Genomic DNA, 19,110 nt, shown 5'->3' on the forward strand with positions numbered 1-19,110 from the left:
AATTTGCAGGTAGCTTGTACAAAAGAAAAAAACGTGCAAACTTGCGACGTGACAAATGAAGTGAAGTTGCAGTTGAAGATAGATGGAGATGGCATTTTGTTCACCATGCCACCTGCAGCGTTCCATAACTGGCCCAGCAAACAGGCTTGGTGAAAGGCGGGAGGGGGGGGGGGCGGGGCTGTCTGTTAGTCGGGGGTTCAGAGTGTGACAGCTTTCAGAAGCAGCTTATTACCGTCGGTGTGTGAGTCACTCACAGTTGGAGGCCCTTCTTCCATCTTCACAATGGGAACGCAGCGTGCTGTGAGGCCAGTGGGACGCCGAGGAGCATCATGATGAAGTGAAAAAAGTTCCAAATACTATTTGTGTTCCGTCTTAATTTCCCCCGAGATAATGAAGGAGGAGGGAGAGTTGATGGGGGTTATCTTTAAATCAACCATGGCGTGCCATGGAGAGGGAAGCGAGCGTTAGTGTGAGCTCCACGCTATACTTTGACGTGGATTGTTACCTGTGAAAGTTTTCCGTGTGCGGACCACCTTCTTATGTGGATGCTGCTACTGTTTGCACATTATGTCTGACCTCATGTACATACCTGCTCTCCCTCTCTCTGCCCCCCCCTTCTTTATTTCCTAAAAATAATGAAAGGACGACTTCACCCATTTTTATCTTCATTGGTCCTCACTAATGCTCATTATAATATGGTACCATTTTTGTCTCCTCGGTCTGTGTCTAAGAGGAGGGCTGTGGACAGTTCAGAAACCTGTCTACTTGTGACATCATCGAAGGGGAATACAAGCTAATAGAAACTGCAGTCTTTCTATTCCTGGAAAGTTTGCAAGCTATAACAAACACATTTCACCCACTGATTTACACCTGTAAACCTGTGACTGATTCTACATTGGTAATTTAGAACAGTGGTTCTCGAAGTGGGGTCTGGGAATGCCCAGGGCTCCTCCAGGGGGTTCCAGGGGGGGTCCCAACCAAATGGACAATTAAAAGTTTCTAACGTATGTTTCCATACACTGTCAAGAGTTACAGGGGTCCTTGGCCTAAATGGGTAGCAAACAACTGGGAGTCCTCAAAATGTAAACTTTAGAGAGCAACTTTAGCTCGAAAAGTAACTTTCCTATTTACATGCAAAATAACACATCTCCCTCCCAAACCCATCTCCACACACTCCTCCTTCACGTTCCAGGCATTATTCTAGCCGACGGCAGAACGTAGCGCTTGCTTTTGTTTTATATGCATACTTTTATCTGAATCTTTCATGGCCACCCCGGTTCAGTGTTATATAACACGCTCCACGCTGAAGCCTGTGATGCGTTACGGCAGCCATTAATAATTTACTGTCTAGTTTAATGCAGGGAGGGGGGGGTGGATGGGGAGGGGGCGATGCCCGTCTGCTCAGGTCCCAAGACAGAAACGTCTGAAGTTGGGGAATGTTTGTTGCACTGGATGCTGAAGTTAAACTGCGAGGACACTGCGTTGGGTCATTCCTGCATCTCAACCACTTCTATCCCTCAGGGCTCTATACTAGTGTCTTTTCTGTTATTGTGGGGAAAGCTTTGGCTGACAATAGCAGATCGATCTGTTATTTTCTGCCAAAGCTTTCCCCACAATACGGATGCTGGGGGTGTAGGTGGTTAACTCCTGAACTTTCTCTAACACCATCAAAACCCTGGCTGACTTTTAGCTACAATGAGATGTTTGTGACACTTTTTCATGTGGGGGTAAATTTATCCAAAGAGAGAGTGCAGCTGTAGAACACGCTTCCTATTCCTATATCCTCCTCAACAAGCAACCAATAGCAGGGGAAAAGACAGAAACTTATACAATGTAGCTATAAATAATATGCCCATAGAATGCTTTGGAATGATAGAGTTGGTAAAGGAAATAAACAAGTTTAAAAAAGAAACAGCCAGGAAGACTATTAGTATATTCTATAGTATATGGTAGCATAGTATAGTGCAGTATACAATAGATAGACTTAGGTAAAGCTTTTAAGCAACATATGAAGACTAACTCATCATTAAACTTTTAGTACTCATCCACTATATTTCACGGGTGCGTGCGTGCGTGCGTGTGTTCTAGTAGTGATCATTATCGAGACATGACTCACATCAGAAAGTGATGCACACAGATTCGTGACTCAGCGACTGAAGTCATTAACGACAGCATGATGACAGTGCAGCTCAAACTGCTTTTCATTCACCAAAACAAATTTGTTCTAAATAAAGGCCATGCAGGCTTATAAATCATGGAGAGGGGGGGGGGGGGGGGGGGGAGGGGGAGAGAGAGAGAGAGAGAGAGAGAGAGAGAGAGAGAGAGAGAGAGAGAGAGAGAGAGAGAGAGAGAGAGAGAGAGAGAGAGAGAGAGAGAGAGAGAGAGAGAGAGAGAGAGAGAGAGAGAGAGAGAGAGAGAAATACTTTTTACTTCCGCTCCACGACATTTCAGAGGCACATATTGTACTTTTACTCCACTACAATTATTTGAAAACTTTAGTTTCTATAGTTACTTTTTAGATTTGGCTTATTACAAAACATACAGTACATACATACCAAGTCAGCCCTATGTACAATTCGGCTATTTTCAAAGGATATTTATAAATGTACACATTCGAAAACTTGTGAAATGGGACATTCTGCAAAATTAGTACTTTTACTTTTGGTACTTTAAGTAGGCAATATTTTGATGCCAATACTTTTGCACTTTCACTCAAGTAAAAATGTAATACCAAAATGTGAGTACTTCTTCTACCACTGCCATTTACTCTTGTCGTTTGTTGACAAGGGTTTCATGCCATTTACTGGGATCATGCACTCTGGATAAGAGCATCTGCTAAATGCTTACCGTAAATTGTAAAATTGGATGAAAACAGTCTGGGTCAATTTAGAGTGCTTTTTGTTCAGAACTCACTTGCTCCCCAAAACGACCCCAGTGATGTCACCACCTCTTACACTCTCTACTAAAGTATTAGACATTATCATTTATCTAGATCATTTCACATAATAGAGAGAGCTATGACGAATGGCAAACAAAACTCCACATTGTGCCACGTGTGTAGCAGAACAGTGATGCATACCGTGCCAACAAAATACAGTGCTGTTCCATTTAGCTCCATATAGCTGTATTTCACACGCAGACAAAGATCTGACAAAGATTCTTATATCAATGTGGTTGGGGTTCAATCCCAATTAAGCTAAATGTAGGCTATGCATTCATAGCACTTTAACCACTTAAACCCCAGCATCTGTATTGTGGGGAAAGCTTTCGCAGAAAATAGCAGATCGACCCCAACGTGTTGTGAGCTTGTCGATTGGCTATTTTCAGCGAAAGCTTTCCCCACAATAGCAAAAACGAGAAAATTCACTATTACAGAGCCCTTAGGGATTCCGCTCAACCATATTGGGTTTAAGTGGTTACGGCAATTTAGATATTAACCACTTTCAACCTGGCATGCCTATTTTGGGCATGTCATTTATACTGTTGGTGAACATTGTTTTGATAGTTGTTGTTTTTTGTTTAAGAAAATGCAAAACATACAGTAGCAATAGGACGCGTTGTGAGCTTGTAGATTGGCTATTTTCTCTACTCATCGTATGACGTGAGAGCAGCGGGCAGTAAAAATGTAAACTGGGTTTCACATTATATAGGCTAAAAAAAAAGGAAGCGGTGGCTTCCCTTTTACATGGCGGCTATGTTACAAGAAATGTGACTCCTGTGTGCCTGTGTTGCATCTTCCAGCCCTCCCTCACCCCGCGTCGGTCGATCTGTTTGCTATCAAAGCCAAGCGGAAGGTCTCCTGACACCTCGTGGTGGCACGGTGCCCTCATCTCATGGCGTCACCTGCCGAGCTCACGGTGACTGGGCATTGGCAGAGGAAGCCATGATATCGCTAGCCAGCACTGACCTCTCTCTTGGCTCCCACACAGAACTGGAGGAGTAGGTGGGGGGGGGGGGATGCCAGAAGGGTGGTGAGGTAAGAGATGCTCAGGAGGATGATATCAGACGTACAGTAGTACAGAGATTCTTTGTTTTCATTTCAAGCACCCCCAGTACTATTAGGCCAGTTAGTTCTGAAACCTTTTTTTGCCAAGGACCCCCAAATTGATGTATTTGGCCGTGGACCCCATCTGATTTTTTTTTGGGCCAGGAACCCCCTGAAGAGAATATGTATGTAAAAAAAAAGAAAACCCATAAAAGTTTCCAAACATTTTAGATTTTTTTTCCCCACTTTGTGCCGCAATGCTATTTTTTAATAGCCAGCGTATAAATGGATAAAGAGGTTCAAATGATTGTGATGCTACATTAACTACTTTCGCTGGAACCCCCTTAAGGACCCCTGGGGGTATCCGGACCCCACTTTAAGAACCACTGCCAGACCTATTTGATGTGATTTGTATCTCTGAGACCCAAATCTCATACCATAGCACTCCTTATAGCTAGGTCACTTGTTGTCATGTTTTCGCTACTTAGATTAGTTTATTCTTGACTGTTAAAAATGGTATTTAAATGCGCAGTACCATTTGCACACTCTTATAGAGCGTTACAACCCCGTACTATGGGTCTAGAGAGAGAGAGAGAGACACACACAGTCAGTCAGTCAGTCAGTCAGTCAGTCAGTCATGCAGTTCATGACATGTTAGCTGTTCAAGTGGAGTTGTAACGATCATGGCCTGAGGAAATTGATGGATGTCCCCGCGGGTCTTGAGTGCTGTGACACAAGTATCAGTTGTCTTCTTCCATCCGTCATCCCATGGTTCCTTGTCCCGCCTCCCTCCTTCCCTTCCTACCTCTGTTGTCCGATACGCAACCAGACCCAGCCCTCATTTTTTTCTTCTGCATCCTACACTCTTTTGCCTTCACCCACAAGCCCTTATATAGCTGAGCGGCTCCTTGCTTTGTTCCCTCCCTCCCACGCCACGGCCGTCCCTCTCTTATAAATAAACATGTGTTACAAATATGGCCGTGACCTATGACAGTATGGAGGTCCATAGGGGGTCGGAGGGGGGGCTTAAGTAGGATGTGTGTTTTTGACAAGGGCTTGGATGGACTACACAGCAACAACACACATTCATATGACTGAATATGGTCAGTCAATAGCCTATGCTTTAAAACGGGGTCTTCAAAATTTTTCCGGCCAAGGACCCCTTTAGCTGAGAGAGAGATGAAGCAGGGACCCCCCACTACATATTGTTTAAAATTGTGTTGCAGATTCAACTTTTTCATAGATTACATATAGCTTCATAGACTCGTTTAACAGCACAGTCATCAGTGTTTGTTGGATTCATGTTCATGTGTATTTTCAGACACGTAAACCCTCAAAACTTGTATGGTCTTCTCTTTAATCCCTAGTCTACACCAAACCTCTTTGCCGAAATGTGAGCTTGTAGATCGGCTATTTATTTTAAGTTCCTAGCACACAAAGATTAGGCGCCACCCCCTGTAGTAACTCTGAGGACCCCCCTGTTGAAGACCCATGCTTTAAAATGTGATTCCTCTGGCCTGGCCTGCTTAATTCCCTACTTTGCCAAAAAAAAGGAAAGTAATCTCCCTTTGATTTTCTGTATATCTATGCTATTTTGGACGCTTGCAGTACGGTATTTTGTATTTTTGAACACATGTTACAGTTTGCTGTATTTAGGCTATAAACAGCTTCAGATAAACGTCATAAAAACACATACAGTAACAGCCGACCTACATGAATTCAAGGTACTATAGACTGACTGACCAGGATCTAGGAATGTCACCTGCAGTACAGCCATGGTCAGAAAACATCCTGCTGTGCGAGTGTGTGTATATGCATGCTAACGAAGGCCCGAGTTACACCTATAGTTACATGATCGGACAGTGATTTTTAACCCACTGTATATTCGAGGACAAGTCACTTGTTCAAATCCGCCATCTTGGAACTTGCGGCCCCCATAAGAAACCGGGAACGACGGCTTTTGGCTGCAACCACAGCGAGGCGGGTCTACACTCGGTAGAACCAGTAGAAGCCCTAGAAGCATACCCTACTTTATCATACTTTTTTTTTTTCTTTTTACTAAACGCATATCATTATAATTGAAAAAAACAAAGTTTTTATGAAAATGTTTACTAAGGTAATAAAAATCAAGTGAAGTCTGGCCAAAACCATGTTCACTTGTATTGTGTGTAAATGCTTCTGCAGCCTGCAGGAGGTGAAAAAGCAACAACATCTGCTGGGCGATTAATGGGAACTGCACCCTTAAGAGGTTCCAGAAGTGGGCTTCTAAACCGGCGGAGTTACCGTGCCGCCTGGAAGTCGCCCACGCAATGTGGGGCTGGTTGGTTTCCCTGCCCTGTAAGGTCAACTCTGTTGTAAGTCAGCAGCCTGTGTTTCAGTGTCTGTGTTACTGTCTCATTCCCTAAAGTCCTATTCTCCTTACAGTTGCACGACAGCCGAGAAGCACTGATCTATCAGGTAGGTTCTGAGCATCTCTGTTGTCAACGCCACAGCTAGGCCGCAACAACAACAACAACAACAACAACAACAAACCCTTTGCAAACTTCTCCTGCAGCTGCATTATCTGCTGGTTCGTTCTCCATCTCCTTTAAAAGTATGTCATCGGTTTAGTTCATTGTCCAAGATTGTGGTCAGGAGAAGACAAGAACCAACAGACATCGCAGTCCCACAGAGAGGCTATGAGCTGCCATCTGGCTCAAGCTGGCTGTGGCTTGGGACTGTATGGCAAATAACGCCATCTTACTCACACATGTGTAAAGGTCATATGGGTAAAGGAGATATGGGGGCATTAATATGCACTTGTGTATTATGTCCATCCATGTCTATCAAGCCATGGGTTCCAACCATCTATATTAATCCATTATTTTATCCTGACATCCGTCCATCCAACATGTTTGCAAAGAAAAAACATCTTGGCCTGGAATGGAGCCTGTCCCATTGGCTTTTACATGGTGCTTATCTTAATTTAGCATTGCCAGGCACTGGGCCAAGATCCCATAGCAGGGGAAAGGGCTGCTGGGCACAGGTCCAACCATGAGGTCATGGCTGCTGTTGAGACCATAGAAATGGATGGTTGTGGCTGTGGCACCGTTCATCTGAACACTTCCCCTGCTGCATAGGAATCTGACGATTTGTTTGGCTGGTGCTTGTGGAGTCTTGGCCGCTTTTGACTGGCGTCCATTTTGCGGCCATCGATATGACCATGCGGTTGTTGTTGCTTTGATCTTTAGTCCTCCACTAGGTGGCGCTTTTGTCTGTCTTTATGCAATTAAAGGGCAATGTATGCCTCTCTATCCTTTTTGTGATAGGTGGTATGACAATCCAGTAATAACAAAATTATTAATTATTAAAGGTCCTGTAGGACAGCATAAACAAGTGAAATCAGATGCAATGAAACAAATACATTAGCAGTCAAAATTGGAACTGGAACACAAGCGGACAAATGTGAGTGGCTCTCTCACATTTGTCAGAGAGGATGACATGTGTAACGCACCTGAAAATGTATTTTCTGTTTACAAAAGAGCTGGACCTGTTAATGAACAAACACTCTTCTTTAGAGCTTCAAGTTTGTAACAATAAATATATCATTTTAACCCAAAAACATCCCTACACCACCCTTTGAACCATTATAAAGTTTCACATCAGACAGGCTGCTTGTTTATGTCATACATACGTATATACTGCCGTGGGCAAAATGTCAAATCAATATAGATGTGGAAAGAGAGAGAACAGCAACTGTAGGCCTACATGTGTGTGTTTGCATGTGTGTCATACGTCCGTGTGTAGCCTATTTAGCGAGAGAAATAAGCAACCAGGTCCATGAAAACATGTACAAAAGAAGCGACTAGGCTACGGCTGTTTGAAAATAGCAGATCTACAAGCTCACAACGTGTCGCATCAACAAAAAAAAATATCTTGGAGAAAAAAAAGAAGGTAATTGTGGAATATTTTTGGGGGTCTCTGGCACAAAATAATGTTAGATGGGGGGTGGCCGAATACATTCTAATTTGGGGGTCCTCCTTGACATTAAAATGTTTAAACCACTGGTTTAAACAACATTTAGGGTGGCAGCCTAAATAAGCAACTAAGCTTTAGAAACCGCCAAAAAAAACGCAACCCGCAACTAGCAATACATATTTTACAAGCAACAAACAAGCCCAAAGTCGCTCATAATAAACGGACATGGCAACACTGCTGATTTATGTGTACATGTATGTGTATGTGTGTATAGGGTATATGCGTGCGCCCACACCAGCTTGCACAAGGCGTGAAGCCCCCTCCTCTCCAACACACCTGTTGTTGGGTCTCTTTCCCTCGACATGGCTGGCTCAAGTTCCCCCCCCCCCCCCCCCCCCCCTCCCGCCCCTCCTCCTGGAACCCCTGCTGTCCGAGCTTTCCCTCCCCATTGGCTACGGGGGCTGTCAATCACTGGCTCAGATTTCACTCGGATTTAGAAAGTGCAAGGCAGCGCTCCGAGGCTTTTGCTTTTAAGGCCTTGGGATTGAGGATAAATGCCAAGGGTTTGCTTATGTAAAGCATACAGGAAGTGTGTTTTCCATGCAGTTCACAGAGAGATCATCTGTGGCTGTCTGTCATGGGAGCACACAGGAATGCATTGCTCTCTGGGGAGTTAGTAACACTGCATGCAGCCAGGGCTGGGTGCTTATATCGATATTATATAGAGTACCGAAGTCCTGATGTCACGCCCACTACCCCTGGGTCACAGCGTTATTTTTTGTATTGGAATTCCCATAGGCAAATCTTAGATCACGTCATATAAGAACTGTATTCCAAAAATAAACGAACCACCCCCACGATTTTGTCAGGCTCTGTGACTCTGTGTCATTTATGATAATGAGTTACATTTGATAACGTCTGTGTTTGGAGAAAAATGTATTAAAAACATCTTACTCGTTGGATAAATTAGTACCTTTTCATCATCAGTTGATGCTTCATATCCATATGAGTTAAATCGCCAGGGTGCTTTGTTTGTTTTTCGAACACAGTTCTTATATGACGCAATCTAAGTTTACCCTATGGGAATTCCAATACAAAAAATAACGCTGTGACCCAGGGGGATAGCGCCCTCTAGCGGCAGTGATGTCAGACTTCGGTGCTCTATCGATATTGATGAGATCGTCTGGAATATTGCTTATCGTGATATTGTAAAAGTGTTGTCTTTCAAAAGTTTTCAGAAATTTGACGATCTACAAACTTTACATCGCGTTGTGAGCTTGCAGATCGGCCAATTTCATATTTTTTTTAAACATTTAAAAGAACATTGATATTATCTTCACAATACAATATTGTCACAATATCGATATTGCGGTACTGGGTAAAAAATATTGTTATGCTTTATTTGGTCCTTATTACACGGCTTGTTTGAATGCTTGATTATGATTGGTCAGCATTCGTGGCTCTGTTATTTTTTAATAATGACCGCTGAACTCAATAACAGGCCGCTGTGTAATCAAAGGCTCAGAGCACCTGGCTCATATCAATTTCTGCGGCTTGATTTTTGCTGTATCCAACATTGCGGCCATGCAAACAAACACACAATGTCATTTACAGCTAAACAGAACACTCAAGAATGTTTTTGAAAACATTTGAAGCGAGCAATAGACAATGCAGTAACCAAATATTGATTCCATTCAATTGTTTTCCGAGCCGACTGCATCGCACTGGACGCACCTGGCATAAATTAACGGACTACTGCCATTACCATACGCAATGACATCCTTTTAAAATCAATCAAATAGTTTTGTTGTTACTTTTGGATCAATTTATTAATTAATGTATTTAGTAGCTGTGTAATAAGCGGGATATAATCAATGGGGGAGCAGGTAATTATTGAGAAATAAACCCCTTCAGGGTGATAAAGACCCCTCTGCTTCGCGTCTGGGTCTAAATCACCCTGTCAGGGTTTATTTCTCAATAATGACCTGCTCCCCATTGATTATCCCTTGCCTATCACCCAGCCCTACATACTGTATACTGCAAGTGTTTTCATTAATAACCATAGCAAGAGCTTTGAGATAAGATGCGTCCTATAGGCACACAAACAGACTAATTCCAGTTTCTCTCTTTTTCCGTCCGCCTTAATTTCACTAACCTTCTGTCCCTGTCTTTATCCACCACTCCACTGCCCTCTCTGCTCTGCTTCCAGCTTGCAGCCCAGGTCCTGGATGATCTTGATGATGAGGACATTGGTTTTGGCCTGGTGGATGAGAAGAAAGACACGGCGGTTGCAAAAAAGCTGGGTAAGCCTGTGGACATTTACATTATTTAAATGATTGTCTTCTTGTCCTCCACTTATACCTGTATAGGGGGTATTACTTTAACATGTGAATGCAATGTTGGATTCATGTTGTGACATTGACCTATGACCTTAGCATGACCACTTCTTGGTTTGGGTTCTTTCATTGTGGTTTACAATATATGACAACACTGATACTAAACATATGGCCTTTACTCAAACATAGTTATTCAATAACTATTGAAGATTGTACAATTTCTTTCAGACATCATCTGCGAAGTACTGTAGTACTGTACTACTTTTAGTTACAGATCCTCAAGTTACTGTAATAAAATACATCTCCAGAAAAAGAATTCTAGTTATGCCTACCATAAAAAGTATTTACTTCTTCTTGAGAATTAGCTTTTATTTTCTTATTATAATGTTAGATTTGTGACCTTAGAGTAGGTTATGTAATGAAAACAGACAGTAAATACAAACTCTCTAGGCTTTAGCTTAGATACAGTAACTAATGTTAGCTTTATACAGAATTACCTGAAAAGAAGCCAACATCAAACCCTGGCTGAATATCAGTAGTTATACCGTGAGAAGCAAGTACTAAGTGAAACTTTGCACCTATGCTGACAACAAAGGAAGAACAATTTTTTTCAGACAATAAGAGCAAAGACCTTTTGCAAGAAATGTGTCAGTTGACTATGATAATACAAGGAGACAAAATGATGCAATACTGCCCTCATGTGGTCACTAGAAATGTCACAGTTAAGAACTGTGGACTACTGACATCATGCTAAACGTTGTGTGTGTGTGTGTGTGTGTGTGTGTGTGTGTGTGTGTGTGTGTGTGTGTGTGTGTGTGTGTGTGTGTGTGTGTGTGTGTGTGTGTGTGTGTGTGTGTGTGTGTGTGTGTGTGTGTGTGTGTGTGTGTGCATGCGCGTGCGTATGACTAAAGGGGTCATTGACAGCCGAAAGAGAAAGTAGAAATCTTGGAAATAAATCTCATCTGGACTCATAAAGCTTGTATAGGCTGCATGCAGTGGCTTCCCACCACTGCTTGTGACCATGACACTTAAGTGTAAAGCATACATACTTTGTACAGTGAGGATCTTAATTATCTCTATGTCTGGTCTCATTTAATCTAAAGATCTTTTCCATTACCACATATTTTCGGTAAGATTTACAATGCACAAAAAAACATGTGACCTTATTTGACACTTTTAAATAAACCTTTGCCCAGACAAAGGCACCCAGTAAAACTATACACCACCAATAAAAGGCAAGCAAAAACATGCCAGACTTTTCTTTTTTATACTTGCTTTATGGACACCAATAGAAACACAATACTTTTGGCCAATTAGAGCTACACTCTCAGAGTTGAATTAACACTGATGATCTTATCGTGTATTATATGGTCTTTTATTCAATATTATCATAGTGTCAAATCACAACAAGTTGTCTCAAAAACACTTTACATATAGAATATGCATTTGGTGACAGTGGCAAGGACAAACTCCTGAAGAAGCCATGACCTGAACAATGGTCTAGGGTGGGTGGCCATCTGCCTTGACCAATGTGGCACATCCACATCCAAGATGATGACTGATTAGTCTGAAGTTGTGCTTTCTTTCTCTTTAAAAAAGATAAATAAGTAAATAAACACACCTGGGGTATCTTGTTTTATGTCTCTCTGTTCCTGAGATGTGACCAATTATGTAAATTTGAACCTTGACCTTGATTGTGACCTTGACCTTTGACATCCAAAAATCATGTCTTTGGGGCAGCCTACTGATCACTCCCATCCCATGCATTAAGTTTCACAATAATCTGCCCATCTGAAGTTATTTATCTCACATTACCCTGCCATGTGCATGTGAGAAAGGTATGAACAGGGTTCTTTTCTCTCATCAGGCCTGGATGAGGTGGAGAGCATCTACATCTTTGTCGACAATGAGATCATCGAGTATGATGGTGAGCTGGCTGCTGACACTCTGGTGGAATTCCTCTATGATGTAAGTAATATAAAGGCACATTTTTGTATTTTTGCAGAGTGATTTCTGTCGGGCGGGCTGTGCGAAGTATCAATTAAGCCTTAGTTTGAGGAGATCTTATGCCAAGAGCCAAACACAGAAGAAGGGCTTTCACCAAAAGTGATAAATGGTCATAAATTGCCAATGTGCCACAGTTCTTTCTTATCATGCCCTTTCTCTATTGCACAACTTTCCTTGAATGGCTAAACGTGCAACTGAAAATAACTGTATTCTGCACATTTTAAAACAGGTTTGTGAATGAATTTTGGCCGCTACAGAAGCCCATGCAAATTTAATAATATCTCCTGTCGTCTCTACACAGGTGATTGAAGACCCTGTGGAGGTCATTGACAACGAGCGTGAGCTGAAGGGTTTCCACAACATCGATGAGGTCACCAAGCTGGTTGGCTACTTCAAGAGCGAGAAATCCCCCCGTAAGTGCAACCACGATATCCTAACCATGAAAACAACTACCGGTAGATATGCTATTGACCTTATTCACATGGTGGTCATTTTGCTGTTTGGCTACCTTTAAGGTTAATAAAAAAGCAACACTGTACAAAGCCATATCAAATGAACACATAGTACAAACAATGACACAAAATTTAAATAACTCAAAAACAGAAGCACAAAACCCACAACACTTACTTATCAGGAATGACACACTGCACAGAGGTCCTTTCTGGAGGCAAACTAATCTAAAAATTACACACTGCGGGACATCAACCTGAAAACAATACAATATGATTGCCGTGGGCCGGCTTCAATAACTATCTGTCCAATAAGACCATTCAGCCTGTAAGGGACTGGTTGTGAATTATGCTATACATATTAACTAAAATTGAAACACCTGGGGAATCATCATTGACAACACCTGCACAAACGTGGCCTTTCTTACAAATGTTGAAGACTTTTAAAGAATTTCAAAATATTCCATGATTTTCAAAAATAGGTAACGCAGCAGATTTACAAACGATTTTCATTATGCTTTGTATGACAAAGTAGTGTCCATGGTCTAAGAGGTTAAAGGGTTTCCACATGAATGCATTAGCATGGCTGACTGTTATCAGTTGTCACATACTGTAGTTCTAGTACGTTTTAACTTTTAATCTCCAACATCCAGACTTCATCGAGTATGACGATGCTGCTGAGGAGTTCCATCCCTTCATCAAGTTCTACGCCACCTTCGACGCTAAGGTATGGACATCCAATCAAACATTTCATTAGTTTTGGCTGACTAATAAGAGGTAATATCCAAGAGTACAGTATGTGGTGACCAAATACTTTTCACATTCCCGAAAAAAAGGTATTGTCTCATTTTTCCTTCACATTTTTTTTCATGACCACCTCATTCAAATCTCATTTCAGATTGCCAAGAAACTGAAGCTGAGGATGAATGAAGTTGACTTCTACGAGCCTTTCATGGAAGAGCCTGACACCCTTCCAGGAAAGCCCTACACTGAGGCTGAAATTGTAGACTACATTGAGGAGCACGACAGGTGAGACAGTGAGGAGACTCCAAAGTAATAAGGAAAAAAATACATTTTTGACTAAGATTTTTTTATTTATTTTTTGGCTGTTTTTTAAATTATCATTATCTTGTTTTTATATCCAGGCCAACCCTGAGAAAACTTCAGCCTTTCAGCATGTACGAGATCTGGGTAAGACTTTTAAAATCCCTCTAAGATTCCTCTTAGCTTCAATTGCTGCACTTGAAGAATTAAGTATGACCTGAAAGTCAATCTGGGGAGGAAATAATGGAAACCCTTAATTGTCTCACCTCTCACACTTATTTTCTTAGGAGGATGACATTGATGGAGAGCACATTGTTGCCTTTGCTGAGGAGGATGACCCAGGTAAAAAGTACAAATGATAATAAGAATGTCATTATTGTGTAGAGTATTTATAGTATTATAGTATTTATAGTATTAGAGTATTTAAAAAAATGGTATTACATTGTATTAGCAAAATACACAACCTTTGAACTTCACACTCAGATGGTTTTGAGTTCCTGGAAATCTTGAAGGAGGTGGCCCGTGAGAACACAGCTAACCCCAACCTCAGCATCATCTGGATCGACCCTGACAACTTCCCCCTGGTATGAACACAAGAACTAGTGATCATATCAAATCATAATGATAGCGATCGTGTATTGATTTTGTAGCTTAGTTGGTAAAGTGCTGAATTGCAAGCTTCTGGGATCGATCCTGGCCACCGGCAACTCAGTGTTGGCGGTGTGCGGTAAGTAAGTACTACGAGCTGACGGTACTGTAGGTGTGGTGCGCCACCTCACCAATCCATCTCCCAGGGTTCTATCACTTTGTAAAGGTGACACACTGTGGTCGTTTTTTCCCTGCGATTAATTTGCACAAAAATATATTTTTCCGAACTCTTTTTTTCTATTTTTCACTGCAAATACGATATATGTGCACAATGATGAAGTGCATGCACAATCCAAGCTTTCCCCTTATTCCTGTTTCTCTGTCTCTCTTTGCCACTTTCAGCTGGTGCCCTATTGGGAGAAGACTTTCCGCATTGACCTCTCCTCCCCTCAGATTGGCGTGGTAGACGTTGAGGATGTAAGTCCTAATTCTTCTCAATGTTCTCGACAAAATACAAAACAACAACAACAAAAACCCAGTAATAATCTTAGCATAGCCTAAACAGAAAACGAGCTCCAAAAGAGGTCCCTGGCCTAATGTGACTTTCTCCTTTATAGGTCCAGCAATTAAAGCATTTTAATTGATTTGATGTGCACAACAGTTTATATATACATATGCATGACATGTTAGTTCTTTCCATGGGAAATTTGACGGTTAGTTGTTGTGCCGGTGAGGTGGGATACCCTAGGGGAGCCTATGCGAGAACCTCACCATTTTACATTACGTACAATTTGAATTATTTAATATTACAAACAAAAAAGACGAACAAAAAAAGATGTAATTTTTTTTTTATGAATTGCTCACATTGCTGGTTTCATGGTGTTCTTCCCTTGCAGGCTGACAGTGTGTGGATGGAAATGGATGACGATGATGACATGCCCACAGCAGATGAGCTAGAGCAGTGGATCGAAGACGTGCTGTCTGGGAAGATCGACCCAGATAATGATGATGAAGATAACGATGACGATGATGACGATGATGACGATGAGGAGGATGCTGACGAGGATGACGATGATGATGACGACGATGAGGAAGATGATGATGACGAGGACGACGATGACGAAGACGATGACGACGATGACGACGACGACGATGACGATGATGAATAAATGTTCACGACCATCTTTGAGTTTACTTTCCTTTCGCCAATGATGGCTAAAATCAAGTGCAGCAGCAATCTTCAGTTTTCTAATATCCTGCCACAAAAGCCTGGCCCTGTCACTTCCTGTTTGCTTCCTGTATTGTTTCCTCAAACGTTTTTTGATGGACAAAACTCACAGCCCAAAAGGAAAGCTATAATTTTTTAAAGGATGTAGATGGTTTCAGGTTAACAAATAACACCGCTGCCCTGAATGTTCCAACATTTTTGTGAACATCCGGCTTGTAACCGTCGCCCTGAGATCCAAGAAACAGCTATTAACGATCTACTAAGCTAGCCTATGAAACATGTCCATAAGATATTTTATCCATTATTACGAGCTCAGATTGTTTTCAATCTGCTTTGAGCCTACGACTGTTGAAACTGCCTGAAAAGGTTCAGAAACGCAGGGTAAAAAGCAGAAAAATAAGGCCTGTGGTTGTACATGTGTCACACGTCATTTGTTACATGTTTTTTATCTCTCCTAACCGTGGGGTGAATGTGAACAGGTAGGCTAATGGAGATACGTTCCCTGTTGTGTTGTCGACCAGTGTCTCAAAGATCAGCACCAGCCCTTACAGTACATGTATTCCTTTACACTGTTTTAACATCATGTTTTCTACTGGACGAACAGAAAATAAATCTTCTTTGTATTATTTTGTAAAAATTAATTAAACTTAAGCTCACTGGTAAGTCTTAAGATTACGAGATTCATGTACAATTATTACGATTTTGGAACAGACAAACAAAAGAGAAAGAAATATGTGAACGTATGATATATATTTGGAATTAATGAGAAAAAAGAAATACACATTTTAAAACATTTGGTGTGGCTTGTCATTTCTATATCAGTGTGTGATTATATATGGCTTGTCATTTATTTATCAGTGTGTGATTATACAGATAGGTGACAAATTAAATCAAAACCCTCAATAAATTAGTGAAGAAAATATAAGGAATGCAAATGCTTCCTTAGTGGGCTACACTATCGATTTTGGACCAAGATGGCAAGAGGAAAACATCTATGAAAGATTGGAGAAGGGATTAGCAAGAGCTTATGTCACAACAAACATTTCCACCGGCTAATGTTTCAGTCACTAAAGTGACATCTGCCTGTATTGTTTCATTAAATATAGGGTCAGAAATGTTGCGTTGATGCAATTACTGTAAGGAAAAACAGAGGAGCAACATTCAGACATTAAACGATAGCAGTTAGGTGGTTACTGTTGAAATCACAAGATGGGTGATTTTGGTTTATGCTGAATAGAGAACGTTTGATTAGTCTAACTGATATGGTTACATAAACCCTCAACTAGTCTGTTGTGTATATTATGTACTTAAGGGTGCTGTAAGTGATATTTTTTGTTTAAAAAAAATGTTTTGTTTAAAAGCTCAAGCTGTATTCTGATCTGATTTTAATCATTGCTATAAAGTGTTTGTTCAGTAAGAGGGGTCTCCCTGTCTCTTCAGCTTTTTAATAAACAACCATAAAAGTTCAGGTGGGTCACCAATTTTATCCAATCAGGATCGAGATCCTATTCAGCTAACTTTTCTTGTTTTTCATTGTTTATTTTCTTAATTTTAATCACTTCCAATTTCAATTGTTTATTTTCAGTTCTCTCTCCCGATTGGATGAAATTGTAGACTTGAACATGTATTTTCTGTTGAAAATACTAAAGAAGTGGAGAGATGGGGAGACCCCTGTTACTGAACAAACATTCTATAGCAATGATTACTATCAGAATATAGAGCTATTTAGCACATCATATAACAAAGGAAGTTATCAAATCATTTACAAACCTTCTGAGGTGGCCCTCTGGGAGGCCCCCGACTGAGTCAGTTGGGGCCCCACCATCTTACCAGTCAGCGACTAACACGCAAGATATTTAGTTGGCGTGTCCTCAGTCAGAATAATCAGATTAATTATTCAGTTTTTGTTGTACCCTGTTCAGCGAGCCAAGTCAAAGTATCATTTGCGGGAGTTTCAGAATGTGGGCGCGATTTTTAACTTGCCGTTGACGCGTACCAAAAAATAGCAGATTTGCAAGCTCACAATGTGCTGGTGAGATACGTCGTGAGCTTGTAGTTCGGCTATTTCCGGTGAGCACCACTGGTGCACAACCAAGTAGGCTATCCAGCTCTCCCGGCCGGGGAGAGGAGAGCGATGTGGGGGCGGACTGTCACACGGTCCCCCGTGGTCCCCCTTACCTTGCCCGGTTCTCACCGGGCGGAGCGGGGTATTGCAGCATCAGTGAACGCCGGAGGCTGACATGGAATCACCACACACCCACAAAAACGAATATTAAAATGACTACATACTGTACTGTCATTAATTAATAATAGCCTTTATCACCGACAAATCACAACAGATCACTCTGACCTGCTCTGCTCTCGGCGAGGCGGGCGAGCAAGTGAGCTCTCCCTGCCGCAGCACTTCTCGTGTGGGTGTGTGTGTGTGTATGTGTGTGTGTGTGTGTGTGTGTGTCTTGTCAGTCAGCTCGGCCTGCCACGGTCCCTATATATAATATATATATAATAATAATGTCGCTCCAGCATAGCGAAGCAACAAACTATGAAATAAACTGCTACTACTTATACTTTAGCTATGAACTGGCATGTATATCAATCCTGCGAGCCCTCTATGAACAATACTCACACACTAGAAATGTTCACAATATGTGAAATATATTCTAGAATGTACTTTCTTGGTCTACTGGTGAGTACAAAAAATTGGGCAGTGATCGGTATACTGATTTTGCAAGATTAGCTGCAGGCAGGCAGGCAGGCAGGCATGCATGTGTGCGGGGGGGGGATACGAACCCTATTAAAAAAATTAAACCTTTAGGTCGCAGTCTCATCGATGGGCCTTTTTAAGTCTCGAAAAACAAGATGGGGTCTCACAACTCACTTTTAAATGCTCCAAATTGTATTTACGGCAAACAGTGGCAGATACACCGTTTAAAACCTTGCAGCCTTTTTCAAGTATAAACAAGAAACAGGAAATTACATATTTTTATACAAAAATGTGTGAATAAATTGTCTAGAAGCCCCATCTGGTAATCAGGGGCGGTACCAAGAATTATACATGATTTCATAACAAACATTTATACATGATTTCATAACAAACTATGAAACTATATTTCTTAACATTAAAAAATAAATAAATTATAGAACCCACTAGTCTAGTGGGTTCTATAAAATAGTTTTTTTAATGTTAAAAAGTGACTAGACCTAGAAACAGGCAACAGTACGTGAAGCCAATTAGTCCTGGAAGCCACAAACTGTTCCCTCATTTAAGGGGACAGCAATGTGGTCTCCACGACCAATCAGCCTCAAAAGTATTTTTTGACCCGGTACAGATTCTAGACACTGAAAACCTTTTTAAGTCTCCTTAACATTGCAAAGCTTTTTTACTCAACTGTCAAGATTTTAAGTTCCTTTATGCAGTGTTTCAAAGGACCAATGAAGGGATGGAGTGTCTTCTTAAAATCACAGGAATGGAAGGAATGGATGCAGCATCTTTTTTCTACATTGAAGAATGTTACT

General features: G+C 41.4%; 1 protein-coding gene across 3 annotated transcripts in view; it reads left to right on the forward strand.

Annotated features, from left to right (window-relative positions):
- Window positions 1-16,389, forward strand: part of casq1b (calsequestrin 1b) — a 33,912-nt gene extending 17,523 nt beyond the window's left edge. The window contains exons 2-13 of one of the 3 annotated variants that reach the window (XM_080450626.1): window positions 6,170-6,322; window positions 6,410-6,442; window positions 10,152-10,245; window positions 12,146-12,246; window positions 12,587-12,698; window positions 13,388-13,461; window positions 13,633-13,763; window positions 13,880-13,925; window positions 14,066-14,120; window positions 14,262-14,362; window positions 14,769-14,843; window positions 15,263-16,389. In XM_080450626.1, coding sequence (XP_080306752.1) covers window positions 6,170-6,322; window positions 6,410-6,442; window positions 10,152-10,245; window positions 12,146-12,246; window positions 12,587-12,698; window positions 13,388-13,461; window positions 13,633-13,763; window positions 13,880-13,925; window positions 14,066-14,120; window positions 14,262-14,362; window positions 14,769-14,843; window positions 15,263-15,535 — 1,248 coding nt within the window. In that variant the 3' untranslated portion in view covers window positions 15,536-16,389. The remainder of the gene's footprint in view (window positions 1-6,169; window positions 6,323-6,409; window positions 6,443-10,151; window positions 10,246-12,145; window positions 12,247-12,586; window positions 12,699-13,387; window positions 13,462-13,632; window positions 13,764-13,879; window positions 13,926-14,065; window positions 14,121-14,261; window positions 14,363-14,768; window positions 14,844-15,262) is intronic. The other 2 variants (XM_080450627.1, XM_080450628.1) reach the window with 2 other exon arrangements.
- Window positions 16,390-19,110: the final 2,721 nt, after the last annotated feature.

This window comes from Gymnoscopelus braueri, assembly GCF_963280865.1.
Source record: "Gymnoscopelus braueri genome assembly, chromosome: 15".
Classification (NCBI taxonomy): Eukaryota; Metazoa; Chordata; class Actinopteri; order Myctophiformes; family Myctophidae; genus Gymnoscopelus; species Gymnoscopelus braueri.